The 18,809-nt window shown below is 39.8% G+C and overlaps 1 protein-coding gene across 1 annotated transcript in view; it reads right to left on the bottom strand.

Moving 5' to 3' along the window:
- Positions 1-4,723: 4,723 nt before the first annotated feature.
- Positions 4,724-18,809, bottom strand: part of LOC118841601 (zinc finger protein OZF-like) — a 65,001-nt gene continuing 50,915 nt past the window's right edge. The window contains exon 4 of the mRNA XM_036749154.1: positions 4,724-6,130. Within this exon, the coding sequence (XP_036605049.1) occupies positions 4,875-6,130 (1,256 nt within the window). The 3' untranslated portion in view covers positions 4,724-4,874. The remainder of the gene's footprint in view (positions 6,131-18,809) is intronic.

The raw sequence follows: 18,809 nt of genomic DNA, 5'->3' as shown, positions 1-18,809 counted from the left end.
AACTGATCATCCAATCTGCTATGCTCTATTCTAAAAATGCCCCTTTCTCTGTCAGCAACTTCAAATACCAGATAAGATTGACAAGGGGTATCTTTCCTGTTGGTGACAGGATGTCAGCAATCAGAACACTGGAATTTCCTTTATCTTGATGTTCTAAGGAAATTTGCATCTTGGGATAATAATCTCTAAATGACACTACCTTGTCAATTGTCTTGTTCAACAAAGAAACTTCCTTTCTTATGATATAGGGATCTTAACTGACTTGTACAGGGGAATGAACAGGTTTTTATATTTTTTTGAACCATCACAATTCAGCATGTTACTCAATTTTATGATCTCCATGTATGTTTAACCACAAGACCCTTAATGGAATAGGTTTGTACACCCATAGAATATTAAGCGACGTAGTGTAATACAGGGAAAATTAGGAACCCCTGAGAAACCCCTAGCTACTCACAAGCACCCCCAGAAAGAATGGACTGAGATATCTTTGGCATTCAGCAAACCCCCTGGACTCCATGACTCCACCAAAGAATGTCAATTGATAGGACCATCCCACTGAATGATAACCTGGCAAACCCTTTCTAGCAGATATCCCTGGGGCTCTGTGACTCCACCAAGGAATGTAAATGAGATTATCCCACTAGTATGATAACCTGACTGAATCTTTTGATCACCCAGGACCTTTGTTTCTGTTCCCCCCATCCTGTAACCCCACATATCCTATATAAGTCAAGCTGTCACCCCAACAAAGGGCCATTGATTTGCAGTTGTTACCCCAATGGCCGCCAGATAATAAATTCTCCACTTAAAACTTAATTCTGTGGCATGTCTCACTCGCTTCTGGTACATTTTGGAGGCCCCAGCGAGATGAGGTGGTATTACAGGTTACCGCCCTGGAGACACAGGCAGAATTTCGGACCTCAACAGGGAGTCTCTGAACCCAATCCACCTTCTCTCACTTCAGAGGGCCGGCTCCTGGGGATTTCTTTTCCTAGGACTCTGATGTGGAGTGATGGTCTCGGAGAATGGGCTCTTTGCTGACCTATCCCTTTTTGGCCTACGGAGAATTCTGGTTTTCACACCTCTAGAGGTAAGGTTTTTCTGGTTTGGGGCTTATTCAAAATGACAGTCTGGATTCCTTACTCCTCCCTGCCCTTAGTTTAGATAAGAAGAAAAAAATTTCACCTTAGCCCACCTGTCAGAAGGGAAGATAAGAGGAGGGGCAGCAATAAGAAGATGGTAGGGGTCAAGAAGCCTCCAACATGGCTTCTTAAAAAAACTGATAAGATTAGACTAAAACTTGAGATGGGTTTGGCCTGGTAGTTTAATTAGTGAAGTCTGCCATCTAATGGAGAAGAACCCACCCTCAGGGGGAGATGAGATGGCAGATCTCTTTAATAAGTGTTCCTTTCTTTTAGAATGAGTTATCATGAAAAACAAATGCCCTTTTTGTGTCTCTATGTGTTTAAGAAGCTGGAATGGGATTCCAGCATACACAGTTATGACAATGAAAGTACTAACTTCTGAGTTGTTTTGTCTTATGGATGAAATGTAAAGGAAGACTGAGTAATGGGTTTGAAAGATTTGGAAAGGTAAATTAAGGTTGAGGGAAAATAGGAAAGGCAGATAAGAAAGTTTGGGGACAAATGGGAGTTAGCTAAGCCTCTCTTGTCCTGGGAATGATAGTTTCAGATGGTCAAAGTAAGTTGGAGATGAGTATGAGGAAGTATTTAGAAGATGGAAAAAGGTATGTAGCTTGATTTGATAATTACTAGCTCAATGAAATTTGGGCAGTCTTATCTGAAGGATATTTATTTGCTATTTAAGATTTTATGGGACTACAATTTAATATTGTCTTAAGCTCTGATTACAGGAATAGGTCACGTGAAGCCAGTAATAGTATGGCAGGCATTACAAGCTGAGAACTTTAAAGGTGGATGTCTGTGCCTGGGAAACAGTTTTGAAGATGACCTTGGACATGGCCTAGGTAGGATCTTCCTGACTTTATTTCCCAACTCTGCTATTTCCTTTCTGAAAAGGAAAGTCCCCACCTGGTTACTTCTAAGCCCTGCTTTCAGCACCTGGTGACTATATGATTGGCTATCAGATATGACGCATGCCTGGAATCAAACAGAGCTAAGGAAGTTCTTTCCCTCTGTTAAGATATATGACATTGTCCCTCGTTTCTTTCATAGCAAATTTTAATTATCAAGAAGCTTTGTAAGCACTATGCCAAATCTGTTAGGTAATAGATAGATGAATATTGAAATATCTCTGAGTTTTTATAATAGGATACAGGTACGAATAGCTTAATATTTTAACCTATGTTCATGACCAAATAAAACATTGAAATAATATACGGATAACATCCTCCAAAAGGGGAAAATGATTAGGCAAAGCAAATAAGGCAAAGATGTAATATGATCAATGTCTAATGAGAGGAAGGGATAGCGAATTTTGAAAAAGGCAATAGGATCAGATTGATTCCCCTAAGAATTATGTACAGATGTGTATGATTGGCTCTAAAAATTTATCAATTCTGGAAATTCGAGCTGATAAGTGTGTTTTGGTAATAAGATCTTAAATTTGGATGCTAACACAAGAAAATTGTATAAGATAGTGGTACAAGTGAAAATATATCCCCTTTGTAAAGTATCTGTAAGTTATAATTGTTTGAGAATTTCTAGATCTGAACCAGAGAAGCAGAACTCTCTTTTACTATCAAGGGACCAGATAACTACAATCAGGCATCTGGGATTTTAAAAATCCTGCTTTAAATGAACATTGTGACTGTAATTTAAAGTTACTCTGTATACAAAATGTGCAATTAATTGCTGGAATTGAATCAGAAACATTTTTGGCTTTGTTAAGATGTTTTGTGGACTATTTGTAAATGCCATCAAACAGACATGGCATGGGTAAAAGTCTATGATGTTATATATGATTGTTAATAATGATTGAATTACTTTGTATGGTTCAGGTTTGTTTTCTTATTATCCAATTTATGAATGTAAAACATGTGACATGCAAATCTCCCCCTCTATGGTGAGTCATCTAAGTAATTGGTCTGTACGTGACGCAATGTAATTGTGCAGTTTGTGAATTATGGGAAAAATTTTATTGTAATTGTTTGTACTCAGCCCTGTGTGGCTGGGATACTGAACTACTTATTGTATTTGTTTGAATTTGGTCCTGCGTGGCTGGGATCTATGTTGTGTTTCTTTTCTTAATCATCAAATTACATGTGTTCTGGGAACCCCGTGTGAGGAGTGGACATCTGGGCCTATAGGAGACCTTGCCCTGCGGTTCCAAGAGCCTGAGAGGGACAGCGCCGGATGCGGATGGCTTTCTCACGGGATCCGGAACCAGAACCTGAGCAAAGACCTGGTTTTTTTTTTTTCCCTTCTGAGTCCTTGTGATCCCAAGACTGTTTTCCTGAATTTTAATATTATGTTCCCTCTGCTTGCTTACAATCAGTTTACAATTTCTGCCCATCCCTGGGGATGTCCAAATACAGAAAAGGGAAAACCTGACTCCACCTAGATACGGATTTTAGAACTTCACCCCTATGGAAGTTTTTTTCCATACCTTTAATTGGTCTTTAGGCGAAACTTTCAGTTTGCCTTTGACCAGAAAGGGGGAAATGTGGAATGTTTTATACCATTTTTTTTTTAAATTTCTGGAGTGCAGTACCCAGGGAGGCTCCTTGGACTCTCCTTGAGTCTTCCAACTAGGTCTGGCCTTCCCCTGGGGCCAACGACCTAGTGTTGTCATTGGGCCAGAATCTCTGCCTGAGCCTTGCCCTTTATTGTTACTATCAAAATGCATGACCAAAAGGTCAGATCTAAAAAGCTTTTAGTCTAGGTGAATTAGGACCCATTGTGTTTTAGTCAGACAGATGTGGATAGAGATAAGATTCCCTGTCCAAGATGGAGTCATGAGTCATATCCCCCAGCCACTCAGTAGACTATGTTCACCATTCATTATAATACTCATTCTTATTAGGTTTTAACTGATCAGAATTGTTTTATGCCTGTTGGTTATGCCCACTTATCTAAGGGTATATAAGTATTGACAGGCCTCCATGATTCCTCTTCAGTTGACAGGAGATAGCTAAACAAACATTCTTTTGTTTATTATTCACTAGCAATAATTAATTAAATCCAGAAATTACATGTCTTGGTGTTTGCTTGCATCACATTTGCATATTACAGTGAGAGTCTACATACAAGTTTTTATCACATTAGGTTTCTCTCCACAGTGCATTCTCTGATGTCGAGCAAGATTGAAGCTCAGTGTGAAAGCCTTTCCACATTGATTGCATTCATAAGGTTTCTCCCCAGTGTGGATTCTCTAATGTGAAGTAAGACTACAGTTTTTTCTGAAAGCCTTTCTACACTGATTACATTCATAAGGTTTCTCCCCAGTGTGGATTCTCTCATGTACAGCAAGATTGGAGCTAGAATTGAAAGCCTTTCCACATTGATTACAATCATAAGATTTCTCCATACTGTGAATTCTCTGATGGGCAGAAAGACTGGACCTCTCTGTGAAAGCCTTTCCACAGTGATTACATTCATAAGGTTTCTTTCCAGTGTGGTCTCTCTGATGTGCAGCAAGATTGGAGCTAGAATTGAAAGCCTTTCCACATTGATTACATTCATAAGCTTTCTGCCCAGTGTGAATTCTCTGGTGTACAGTAAGATGGCTTTCGGTTTCACAACATCGTCAATTTTCTGATGTTGAGGAAGGTTGGAGCTCTGTCTGAATACCTTTCTGGATTTATCACATTCATAAGGTTTCTCCCCAGTGTGGATTCTCTGGTGCTTAGCAAGAGTGGAGATCTGTGTGAAAGCCTTTCCACACTGCTTTCACTCATAAGGTTTCTCCCCAGTGTGGATTCTCTGATGTACAGCAAGACTGCAGTTGATTCTGAACGCCTTTCCACATTGATTACATTCATATGGTTTCTCCCCAGTGTGGATTCTCTGATGTACAGCAAGATTGTAGTTGATTCTGAAAGCCTTTCCACATTGATTACATTCATATGGTTTCTCCCCAGTGTGGATTCTCTGATGTACAGCAAGATTGTAGTTGATTCTGAAAGCCATTCCACATTGATTACATTCATATGGTTTCTCCCCAGTGTGTATTCTCTGATGTCCAGCAAGAGTGGCGCTTGCTCTGAAAGCCTTTCCACATTCATTACATTCATACGGTTTCTCCCCAGTGTGGATTCTCTGATGTACAGCAAGAGTGGAGATCCGCCTGAAAGCCTTTCCACATTGATTACATTCATACGGTTTCTCCCCAGTGTGGATTCTCTGGTGCTTAGCAAGATTGGAGCTCTCTTTGAAAGCCTTTCCACACTGATTACATTCATATGGTTTCTCTCCAGTGTGGATTCTCTGGTGCTTAGCAAGAGTGACGATCTGTCTGAAAGCCTTTCCACATTCCTTACATTCATAAGGTTTCTGCCCATTGTGGATTCTCTGATGTGCAACAAGATGGGAGTTGTTTCTGAAAGCCTTTCTGCAATGAATACATTCATAAGGTTTCTCCCCAGTGTGGATTCTCTGATGTACAGCAAGATGGCTTTTAAATCTGAAAGCTTTTCCACAATGATTACATCCAAAAGGTTTCTCACCATTGTGGATTTTCTGATGTTGAGTAAGGTTTGAGCTCTGTGTGAATGCCTTTCCATATTTATCACATTCATATGGTTTCTCTCCAATGCAGATGCTCTGATGTACAGCAAGACTAGAGCTGTAACTCCAAGCCTTTCCACTCTGATTACATTCATAAGGTTTCTTGTCACTGTGAACACTGTGATGCATAATGAAGGATGAGTGTTCACTAAAAAGTTCAGCACATTTGTGACACTCGTGTGGTTTCTCTCCAGTATGAATTTTTTGTTGGCAAATCAGGGATGACTGTTGATTCATGTCTTTCCCACAATGATGACGATTATAAGCTTTCCTTCCTTTGTGGATTCTGTGAAATACAGCACAGATTTTTCTCCCAGTGAAGTCACAGGAACCATCACACATGAAGCTTTCTTTGTGACTTTCTTTCACAGAAATCCTTAGCTTTCCAGTAGTCTCTCTCATTTCAGGTCTAATCTCTCCTACAAGAAACACACAGCAAAAAATATATACAGAGACACATGTACACACACACACATAATTATAATCCTTTCCCTCCATAGCAAGAAAGTAAACTAACTGAGCTATATCCTACTTCCCTAGGTGAAAAGAATTCAAAGTGAAATGGACAGAATAAAACATTTGAAAGTGCCATTAGCTCCCATCTGCAAGATAACTTGACTTACAAAGAACTTCACACACAATCAAATGGGATCCCTACAAACACCTGTGACACTGGAAGACCCAGCATGCTTATTATATTCTCAAGTCAGGCCATGAGCTCAGCATAGCTGAGTGACCTGACCAATAACCCTGCAGCTGAAACTAGACCTCCAACCATGCAAATGGGGTTGTTCTGTCCATGGAACTAGATGGTCTGTCTTGATTGCCCTTACATTTGTTCTGTTTTGTTTAGAAAAAAAAAATTTAGTTTTGCATTTTTGACTTTTCTCTCCCTCTTTTTAGGTCTTCCTAATTTCCTAAGACACAGAAATACTGAAATTAGGCCAATTCATAACCCTGCAGTGGAGCTTTAATTTCAAGGGAAAACAAGAGTCAATCGCTGTGGCAAACTTCACTGTTGCCTTATTTTAAGAAATTCACATGGCAACCTACAACGTTGAGCAACCACCACCCTGATCACTCAGCAGCCATGAATTGGGCCACAGCCTCCACCAGCAAAAAGATTAGGAGTCACTGAAGACTCAGATGATAGCAAGATTTTATTACCAATAAAATATTTTTAAATTAAAATATGTACTTTTAAAAAACAATATAGTATTGTGCATGTTTGTTGCAAACATAACTTTTATATGAACTGAAAAACCAAAAATTCAGGTGACTCACTTGATTGCAATATTCACTTTACTGCAGAACTCTGGAACTGAATCTGCAATATCTCTGAGGGGTACCTGAAATTTTTCTCATTCTTCTTTTGATTTTGACTCTTTCCTCCCTAATTCAGTTCTCCTTCTTAAACTATTACTAGCTTTACTCCTTGAGTTCCCTTATATCCCACTGTAGCCCATTGAAGTACATGTCTTTCCACTCCAAAACACTCTGCTTTCGCTGGCTCAGCTAAGACCAAGCTTCCTCATCTGTTGCATCTTCTCAACCATCTCCATGTTTGTATGCCAGATTCGGAGTTCGACAGCAGGGACTGGCTTTTCCCTTCTTAAAGCTTGGCGAGGGGCCTAGAAAGCTGGAGGTGCTTAATCCATACTTATTGACTGGCTGACTGGACCCAAGGCTGACACCAGGGCCCAGCTTCTACCTCTGGTCTGTCTTATTTGGCAAATGCAGCATCTGGCCTCAGCCTTGTTTCTGTCTCCTTCAGGTACCTTATCTCCTATTTGAATGATCTTGGTGTGGTTCTAACGCTGATGGGACCTAACCAGACCCATAGTGAAGATCCCAGAGACTTCTTTTTAGGCTCCTGAAGCATCCCATACTATGAAACACCTGGGAATTTCTACTTCCCACTTCCCCAAATTCTGACTGCCTCTCAACACAATGAATCTGGCCAACGATTCTCCAAGAATGGGCCAAAGATTGAGCCTCAGAGATCAAAGGAGGGACACAGTTTGATGATTTATGTAAAGATGAGCCTTAGATTAATTCTAAGTCAGGCAACAGCCTTTGCTAGTCCTTAGATGCTGCTGAACAAAGACAGAAAAAAGCATAAAACCAGGCTGCCTGGGTCCACTACAAATTTAGGCTCTGTAATTTCAGGTTAGACCTAACTGTGGCAAGGGTATCCTTTGACACCTCCCTAACTGACTCCCTTCACGTAGCTAGGTGGTAGGCTGGAAAGAGCACTGGTTAGGAAGACCAAGTTTAAATCCAGCCTCACACACTTAGTAGCTTTGAGATCCTGTTCAAGTGACTCAGGCCTCTTGGCCTTGGTTTCCTCATGTGTAAAATGAGACTGAAAAGGAAATGGCAAATCACTCCAGGATCTTTGCTAAGAAAACCCCAAATGGCAACATGAAGAGTCAGAAATGACTGAAATGACTGAAAACCACATAACTGACTCCCCATCTCCTTCACCACAGCATCTTTTACACTTTTTTTCATTCTTTCCCAACAGTCCCTCACTACTTGCTCCCACTGTTCACTTCCCACTCACCTTCTAAGCAGAGAAATGTGCCTTGTATGTGTTTGTTGAAAAAATTGGATACATATCAAGAGCTATCTTATCCTCATTTCCCATATATTAAATACTTTTTTTTCCTTTTTGACACCACTAGCAGATGAAATGGTCTCTTTCTGCTAGATAAAGCAAACTCCTTTCCACTTTCCACTTGATGTGCAAATCATCCCATTCTAGGACAACATCTTCCTCATGATGCTGCCTCTCCAGCATCCCCTGTTTTGGTACTTTCTAGTCTCTCCCACACTAATGACTCCTTCCCTACTGCCACAAATAAAACCATTTCTCTCTAATCCTCAAAACACAGTCACTTGATCCATTCAACCAAAGACATAGTTTCCAATATCTTTCTTCCATTTTTTGGCTAAACACCTGGAGATACCTAGTTACAACTGGTGCCTCCACCTCCTTTCCTCTGTTTTCTCTGAAATTCTCTGCAATCTAGCTCCCAATTTCATTGTTCAACTGAAATTACTCTCTCCAAACCTCAAAGTTGCTAAATCCACTGACCATTTCTTCACCCTCTTTCTTCTTGCCTTCTCTGCAGCCCTTAACAGTCAATCACCCTCCTTTCTCTCTTTCTCTGTTTAAGTGACACTCCTCTCATTGTTCCCCAAACCAAACTCAATTTCTGTCCCCCAACCCTGCCATCTTCCTACTTTCCTAATGCTCTCCAAGGCATCCTCCTAATCCTTCAAGCTAACACACACTCTTGAGCCCAATATTCAATCTGCTGCACAGTCCTATGATTCCACCCAGGTAACATCTTTCCCATACACCCCTGCTCTCCCAGCACTGCTACTGCCTTGCAACCTGAAGTGTTACAAGAAACTGCTACTTGCTCTAGCTGCCTTAAGTCTCCCCGGACTCTGGTCATGCCGCCACCATTTATCAAAGATCATCTTCCTAAAGTTCTAGACTGACCATGTCACCATGTCCTCAATAACCTCCAGTGGCTCCCTGGGAAAAGGATCAAATATAAAATCCTCTCTATGGCTCTTAATCACCTAACCCTCTCCTAATCTGCTAATTTCCTTTCAACTCATATCCCCACTAAACATACAATAATCCAGAAGTGTGGGCCTCCCTTCTGTTCTGTGAACAGGACACTCCACCTCCTGACCCTGTGGTTTTCCATGTCATCTCCACACCTAGAATGCTCACCCTGCCTTCCCTGAAGCCACAGCTACAGCCCACCTTGCAGTCCTCCACTTTAGTGCCTTCACTGTCCCAATGAGCTCCAATTTCTCTTGTCCATAACAGGATTCTACTTTAATGTTGGCATGTCATCTGCCACAACAGTCTGAACTCCAAGAGAGTAGGGGATGATCCTTGTATCTCTTTATATCCCTGGGGCTTAGCAGAGGGTCTGGAACAAGGCAGGAACTTCACAAATGTTCACTGACTTAAAGAAAGTCTAAGAAAGAGCCCATATTGGAAAGCCTAACCCCCTTTTGCACTTTCAGGGAAGTTCCATGCCCCTAATTGCCAAACAATAACTTTTTTTAGGATCATAGATTTATGACTGGGAGAGAGCTTAATTGTCATGGTGTCACATTTCCTCTTTTTACAAAAGGGGAAATTGAGACTCAGTGGGGTTTAGAGACTTGTCCATAGGATAAAATGTCAGAAAAACAATTCCAAGTCAGGTGTTCTGCACCCAAATCCAGCACTGCCTTTGCTACAACACTAAGAAGCCTGTTGTACTCACACCTCTCATATACCTGCTTTCATCTCACTCACCTGAACGGCAGCTCCTCAGGCCTTCTTCTTCCAGCATCCATGGTGCTTCACTTTCCTCAGAATACATCAAATATTCTCTGGGAACTGGAAGCCCTGAGTATGGGGAATCAGGGATGAGCATGGACAAAAACTTGGAATTTAGTTGTCTTTAGGGAAAACAGTGTACATACAAAGCTACTCCGTTTTGAGGATCACTCCATCATATTAACATATATCTGACTTATTCTCCCATTCATGGTTGTAATTCAAGTAACCAAAGTAGGATGTACCACATCAGCCTTGACCTCCAGCAAATTTGTCCTTGATGAATCAGCTTTGGCTCTGTCTCCTACCCAACTCCTCACTCCCTGAAACCTATAAAAACCTTGCTACTGTTCATTCAGAGAGTCACTGCCTGTTCAGGAACTCAATGAACCTTAGTTACTCAAATTCTGATTTTTGGCCAGTCTGTTCTTCCTGCCATTGATAGTGGCATGCAAGCAAGGAGCACAGGATGGTTCCCAGAAGTCCTTAAGCATGATTTAAATTACATTTATTTTGGGGAGCTTTGGGGAGATGTGGGGGAGAAGGTCATGGAGCCAATGTGGAATGAGAAAGTTTGACCTTGGTGCACTTTCTTCATAGTTTCCATTATCTAGAAATCAGAGGCAGCTGGTAGTGCAATGGAAAGAGCCCTGGGCCTGGAGTCAGAAATGCCAGGGTCTAAATCTAACCTCAGACAATTTATTAGCTGTATGCCTTTGGAAAAGTCACTTAACCTCTGTTTGCTTCCGTTTTCCGAAAGGTGAAAAGGGGATAATAATATCACCTAGTAACATAATATTTTAAAGAAAGCACTTAGCACAACAGCTGGTGAACAGCAGGTGAAGAGAAAGGCTTATTCCCTTCCTTTCCCACCATCTCTGCTGGAATGTGGAGACAAAGGAAAGGGAGATTAAGGACAAATGTGTGAGACTAGGTACAACTAGGAGTTGTGAGCTACAAATTGCATGCTTCTCAAAAAGAAGGATATCCTAAATACTTGGCCCTTCCCAAAAAGGAAGTGGTTGCTAAGAAAAGCTGGTCAAGCAGTTTTTAGAGATTTGGCAGACAAAATTCATGTCCAGGGAGAGTTGGACTAAATAACCCAAGGGATTAGTTCTACATCTCAGATGCTTCAACATTCATCTCATCTTTGACTTCAAGCTACCTAGAACTGATAAGAGACTCAGGAGCTTCAGGAGCAACATGGAAACCTTCATGTTGTCTTCACACAACGTATTGACCTTTTATAGGAAAACCAGGGAACAGGAGGACCCTGTCTCTAGGACACAGGACATCAGCACTTTTCCCTTTCTGGTAATGGATAAATGCTCCAAAGCCAGCACACTGATTGATGAGGATATTCCCTTTGATAGCACATTCAGAGTGACTAGGGCAAATGTCCTTACCCACGAAGAGCAAGTTCTGGGCATTCTCCAACATGACCTCCTTGTACAATTCCTTCTGAGGACGGTCTAACAGGCTCAACTCCTCTGGGGTGAAGTCTACAGCCACATCCTGGAATGTCACCAACTCCTAAACTAGCAAGAGTCACAAGATTTCAACCTGAAAAAGACTCCAGAATTCATGCAGTCTAACCCTCATCCAGTGAGAAGAGGAAACCGTAGCACAGAAAGGGGATTGACCTAAAAGTCATAGCCTTGTAGAGTATCAGAATCAACACTTAAATCATAGTCATTAAGAGCTCAGGGAAATATTGGGAAAAGTATTTGATATGATCAGTTGGAATAAAGTGGAGGAATGTCTTACTATGGAATCTTTCTCTCTATGGCATCTAGGACAAAGTGTGTGTTTTATCTCTTAGGTAGAAGGATTTCTGGAGGAGAAACAGATGATGATGTAAAAGTTCTTCCTTATCAATACTGATAAAAGCAATACCGTATAAATAAAATTCTGTGAATTTTGTGAGAAGCAGTCAAGTACAGTAATTTTGGGAGGAGCATAATGTTTGATTATAGAAAAGAGAGGAAAGCAACAGAAAAGATCTAGTTAATTTCCCAAGACCCTCAAAGTCTTATCTAGATAAGACATGAAAATGATTCATAAGACACACAAATTACAATCTGGACTGAACTGAGGGAGATGAGACTTTCTGGCCAAGTGAAGGACAGTTATCTGTTGTTACACTGAGGGCTTGAGGGTACCTGAATATTCTATGTCATGGACAAAACATCTTCTCCCTTCACTTTATGATTGCTTTCCTTTGTCAATACCATGTATTTCCTTATTATAATATTTAGTTACACGGTTGGTCATTTTTGTTGTTTTTGGTGCTCAAAGTGGACCAAAATGACATCACTAAAGTACAATGTGTCTTCTATCCCTTCACCCCCAATTTACATAGTAAGCAAAAAGATATAGGTTATACATGTGCAACCATGTAAAACATTTCCCTATTACTTACTTTGTTCAGAATGACTGGAAAAAAAGAATGTAAGAAATAGCAGGCCCCAGTCTGTATACAAACAGTATCAGTTCTTTCTCTGGAGGTAGGTAGTATGTTTCCTCATTAGTCCTTTGCGATTTTCTTGGATCATTGTATTGCTGAGAATTGCTAAGTCATTCGCAGTTCTTCATTGAACAATATTGCTCTTGCTGTATATAATGTTCTCCTAGTTCTGTTCACTTCATTTTGCATCAGTTCAACTAAGTCTTTCCAGGTTTTTCTGAAATCATCACCTTTACCATGTCTAATAGCACAACAATACTCCATTACAATCATATACTACAGATTGTTTAGCCATTCTCAAATTGATGGGCATCTCTTCAATTTCCCTTTCATAGCCACCACAAAAACAGCTGCTGCAAGTATTTTTGTACAAAAAGGGCCTTTCCTCTTTATTTTGATGTCTTTGGGCTATAAACTTGGCAGTGGTATTGTTGGATCAAAGGCTATGCACACTTGTATAGTCCTTTGGGCACAGGTCCAAATGGCTCTCCAGAATGATTGAATCAGTTCCTAACTCTACCATCTCCTCCAACCTCCATCATTTTCCTTTTGTAACATATTAGCCAATCTCATAGGTATGAGTTGGTGCCTCAGAGTTGTTTTAATTTGCATTTCTCTAACCAATTGTGATTTAGAGCCTTTTTTCATATGATTATAGATGCCTTTGATTTCTCATTCTGAAAACTACCTGTTTATAACCTTTGACCATTTATTGATTGGGGAATGACTTGTATTTCAATAAATTAGACTCGGTTCTCTATATTTGAAGAAATGAAACCTTTATCAGAGATACTTGTTGGAAAAAAATTTCCCCAGATCTCTACTTTGCTTATAGTTTTGGTTGCACTAGTTTTGTTTGTGTTAAAACTTTTTAATTTTATGTGATGAAAATTAGGGATTTTACATTTTGTATTATTCTCTATCACTTGTTTGTTCATAAATTCTTATCTTATACATAGACAGGACAGATAAATGATTCCATGCTCTCCTAATTTACTTATGGTATTACCCTTCATGTTTAAATCATGTACCCACTTGGCCTTTATTTTGGTATACATTGTGAGATGTGGGTGTATATCTAGTTTCTTCTATAGTGTTTTCCAGTTTTCCCAGGAGTTTTTGTGAAATAATGAGTTTTTGTTTCAAAAGCTAAGATCTTTCTGTTTATCATATATCAGATTACCAGGATCATTTACTATAAGGTAATTTATGCCTAATCTAGTCCACTGATCCATCACTTGATTTCTTAATCAGAACCAGAATGTTTTGATAATTATGGCTTTATAACACAATTTGAGATTTGGTATGATTACACTGCCTCCCTTGTTTTTTTTTTCTTCCTATCTATTCCCTCAATATCCTTGACCATTCAGAAAACCTTTTTCTTGGTGTTGTTGCCAGACCAAAATTAGCAGAAGCATCAGAGAACTGATCCATATGCTGTTATTTAGTTACATAGAAACAAGAGTAATTATGGAGGGCTCCTTCATACATTAAAAGCTTAATTTAATCAATATAGGCTGTATTTCAGCTAATTCATGAGAAAGATATTGACATTTTCCTCCAGAGAAAAAGAAGATCTAAACATACCTCTAGAACTCTGGAAATTTGGAAGGACAAAAGTCAAGAGAATGGACCATATATAGGAGAGGTGGGCTAAATTGGAAAATGCCTTGATACTTGGGATCAGTCATCTATATTTCCAATCTGCTACATGCACAATTTGTGTTTGGCCAAGGTGCTTGGAATGTGAGGGCCTTCCATTTCCACCATTAGGATATGATACACTTTATCAAAAATTCTGATATTTGGGAATAATTCTCCATCATATATACAACATTGTCTTTTATGTTTTATCAATGTGTTTTCTTTTTGAAAACACCTTAATTATGGTCCATTTTTCAACATCTCACTTCTAACTTCCTTTAATTTATTATTTTACTTTGGAACAATTAAGGTATTTTTTTGACCTTTAAGATTCCCAAGAATTTATAATTCTTGTTTTGCACTGGGCTCTCTTGAGTCACTACTCTTCATTTCACAGTACTCATCAAATGGGCTTTCATTGCAGGAAGGCTGTCCTCATAGATTCAGAACTGATCTCTGACTCCCTAACTCACACCCAGCAAAAGCTATGCAAAATCTGTTTCCTTTGCAAGCCTCCCACATCCACCTCTCACCATGAACTCCAAACCTCCATTTAAGGAGAAAGCTCATTTCACAAATCTCATTTCTCATCTGGCTCAACATCTTTGGGACTTCTCTGAGAACCTGAACTGGGGTATCTGCTCCACACTCCAACCTATTTTCATCATTTTTTTTCTGTTGTTTTCCTCTTTTAGACGGTCAGGTCCTTGATGCTAGGAGAGTTCTAAAAACCATCCGAGGAAAGACTTTCAAATACAATGGAAAGGACAGAGAAATGTGCAAGACTATTCCAAACCCACTAGAAATGAGAAGGTAATAGAAGAATATGTTCCAGAGAGCAGTGAAGCCCAGTATGGAGCCCAGGGAGATTTGTGCTCCAAATAGGAGCTTAGCGATGTGGGACAAAAGGGGATGAATGTTCAATGCTAAAAGAGTCAAGTATTTTTAGAAAGAAAAACAGAAATGAAGACATTTTTGTTTCTGTGCACCCAATGAAACTTTTGCAAAAATTAACCGTGGACTAGGGCAGAATGTAAAAAAGCAGAAATTATCAATATATCCTTTCACGCCATAATAAAATAAGAATGGAAATGGGTTCAGGAACAACAAAAGATTCAAGCTCAAATGGTGATGGAACAATGATACTTACACATTTAATACTATCCTATTGAAATTATGGGGGCAGCTAGCAGGCAGAGTGGATAGAATGTTGGGCCTGAGTCAGGAATCTGAGTTCAAATTCAGCCTCAGACCCTTATTAGCTATGTGGTCCTGGGCAGGTCATTTAAACTCCCTTTCCCTCAGTATCCTCATCTGAAAAATGAGCTGGAGAAAGAAAAACAAACACTCCAGTATCTCTGCCAAGAAAACCCCAAATGGGGTCACAAAGATTTAGATACGACTGAACCACAACATCGATAATAACAACAAAATTATGAAAGAGATATTTCACAGGGCTGAAGAAAATAACAAAATACATTTCGAAAAATGAAAGACCTACAATAATATAAAGGGGAATGATGATTAGAATTAAGGACAGAGGTGTAAGAGCACTTCCAGACATCACACTATAGTATACAGCATTGGTCATCAAAATCCTGTGGTACTGGGGGGAAAGACAGAGAAAGAGAAAGAGAGAGAGAGAGAGAAAGGAAGAGGGAGATAAATGAATGGAACAGATTAAACAAAGGAGATTCAGAATCATTAGAACTCAGTAACTCCATGATTGATAAAGTGGAAAAAAGAATACTTAGGGTAAAACCCGTTATATGGTTAAAAAAAAACTGCTGAGAAAACTGGAAAGCAGTCAGGAAGGAAATTAGGATTGTACCAACATCTTACACAATACTCTACAATACATTCTATATAGATGTGATTATTGTTGTTCAGTTGCTTCAGTCATGTCTGATCCTCCATGACCCCATTTGCTAATTTCTTGGCAAAGACATTATCAAAGAAAAGAGAACTGATCTCTTAAGAGCCAGAGGGTAAAATAAAAATTGAAAGAATCCACCAATCACCTCCTAAAACAGATCCAAAATGGAAACTCCCAGGAATATTACAACCAAATTCCAGAGCTCCCACATCCAGGAGAAAAGAGTACTAGCAGACAGAAAGAAGCAATTCAAATGTCATGGAGCCACAGTCAGGCTAACACAAAAGTGAGTAGCTTTTACATTAAAAATAATCAGAGGGTGTGGAATGTGATCTTCAGCAAGACAAAGGAACTAGGATCATGACCAAGCATCACATGCTCACAGAAACTCAGTATAATCAAACACAAGAATCAAGAGACTTATGAAAAGGTAAACAGGAAAGAGAAATCATAAGGGACTTACTAAAGTTGAACTGTTTTGTTTACATTCCTACATAGAAAGATGATGTGCATGATTCATGAGACCTCAATATCATAGTAGCTGAAAGGAATATGCATATCTATATATGCATATACATATATGTACATATGTGTGTCTATGTGTGTATATATGTAGGGATGTATACATATATATGTATACATATATATACACACACATAAAGGGCACAAGGTGCGTTGAATATGAAGGGATGATATCTAAAAAAATAAAATCAATTTAAGGGATAAGAGAGAAATATATTGAGAGAGGGAGAAAGGGAGAGACAGAATGGGTTAAATTATCTTGCATAAAAGTATCAAGAAAAAGTGGTTCTGCAAGAAGGGAAGAGGGGGCAGGTGAGGGGGAATGAGTAAATCTTGCTCTCATCAGATTTGACCTGAGGAGGGAATACCATACACACTCAATTGAGTATCTTACCCCACAGGAAAGAAGGAGGAAGAGGATAAAAAAAAAGGAGGATGACAGAAATGAGGGCAGCCGGGGGAGGGGGGAGGAGGTAATCAAAAACAAACATTTTCGAAAAGAGACAGGGTCAAGGGAGAAAATTCAATAAAGGGGGATAGGTTAGGAAGGAGCAAAACATAGTTAATCTTTCACAACATGAGTATTGTGGAAGGGTTTTACATAATGATACTCATGTGGCCTATGTTGAATAGCTGCCTTCTTAGGGAGGGTGGGTGGGGAGGGAAGAGGGGAGAGAATTTGGAACTCAGTTTTAAAAACAGGCGTTCAAAAACAACAACAACAACAAAAAAGTTGTTTCATGCAACTAGGAAATAAGATACACAGGCAATGGGGCACAGAAATTTATCTTGCCCTACAAGAAAAGAAGAGAAAGGGGGATGGGAGGGGAGTGGGGTGACAGATGGGAGGCCTGACTGAGGAACGGGGCAACCAGAATATACACCATCTTGGAGTGGGGGGATGGTAGAAATGGGGAAAAAATTTGTACTTCAAACTTTTGTGAAAATCAGTGCTGAAAACTAAATATATTAAATAAATTTCAAAAAAAAGAAAAAATAAGAACTTAAAAAAAAAAAAGAACATTCTTTCCTCCGTCTATTAGCCATTAAGGATGACACCCTTAACCCAAGAAACTATCTTACTTAATATTTTATGGGCATATACAATGTTATGGAATGTTAAACACAGAAACGCTGGGTTGTAGTTTCAACTGACCCTTGTCAACTCTCTTGTCTTATTGTATTTACAACCTATTCAATTCAGAAAAGTCCTTTTCTTCTCTCATGGTTAAGCATACATGGAGATCATAAAACTGAGTAACACAGGCATGCTGAGTTGCGACTGTTCTGAAAATGTACTTAAACTTTCTCATTCTTCTGTTCAGGAAGTCAGACTTTCTCTGGCTTTATACATGTATGTATCTGCTAGCTTTAAGGGAATAAACAATATGGATTCACATATCACCTACCCTGTTTGCTTCCTTTAACGAAACTTTCAGATCAACATGCCTGTGACAAGAACTGAGCATTTCCTTCACTATTCCCCTTTCTACCATTGAAAAAGAAAACTCCCAGAACTTTGAATAGTTCCTCAACTTGGCCCTTTCCCCATATCCTCTCAAGGGAAGTACTAGGCCCTTAACAAATGCTAATTAACTAACAGCTAAAGAAGGTGCTCTTTTCTTTGGCCTCCTCCAGATATCTCTGGTAAGGGCCTTTCACCATGCGAATATTACCCAAAAGCCAACTTAACCTGTTTTCTTGAGTTTCTATATTTTCCAGAAACACTGGACCAGAGTATGCAGGAGGTCAGGAACACCCCCAGCTCCTGCTCATAGTATTTGCTCCCTTCAACCCTCACTGCCTGCTCAGTGTGGCCTTGAGAGTCAAACCAGCTACAAGACAGGGGCCAGTCAGTGTGCACCAGATGGATACATCAGACAGAGCTGTTTATGCAGCTTATACCCTGGAGGATAAGCAAAGCATCCTGTCTTCCAGGTCTGGCAAGGAGATTTGGGCCAAAGAGGCAAAGGCAGAGGGGGAAGCAGTTCTATGGACATGTGGGGCAGGGGTGCTAGGCATGGATAAGGAAGCAAAGACAAGACCCCTACAGAACAGAGAGGAATGAGTGAAGTGGTCTTCCTTGTGACAAGGATCATGAGAAAAAAACTTAAAGAAAAACCCACACAGAGGAGGGCAACAATTAGGGGTGGGGGTACGAGGTAGTGATTGTGATGCCAATGTGCCATGAATCAGTTCAAAGTACAGAGAACAGGGTGGTGGTGTGAC

This window comes from Trichosurus vulpecula, chromosome 3, assembly GCF_011100635.1.
Source record: "Trichosurus vulpecula isolate mTriVul1 chromosome 3, mTriVul1.pri, whole genome shotgun sequence".
NCBI lineage: Eukaryota > Metazoa > Chordata > Mammalia > Diprotodontia > Phalangeridae > Trichosurus > Trichosurus vulpecula.
The sequence above is the reverse complement of the archived record's forward strand: the minus strand, read 5'-3'. Positions and strand labels throughout refer to the sequence as shown.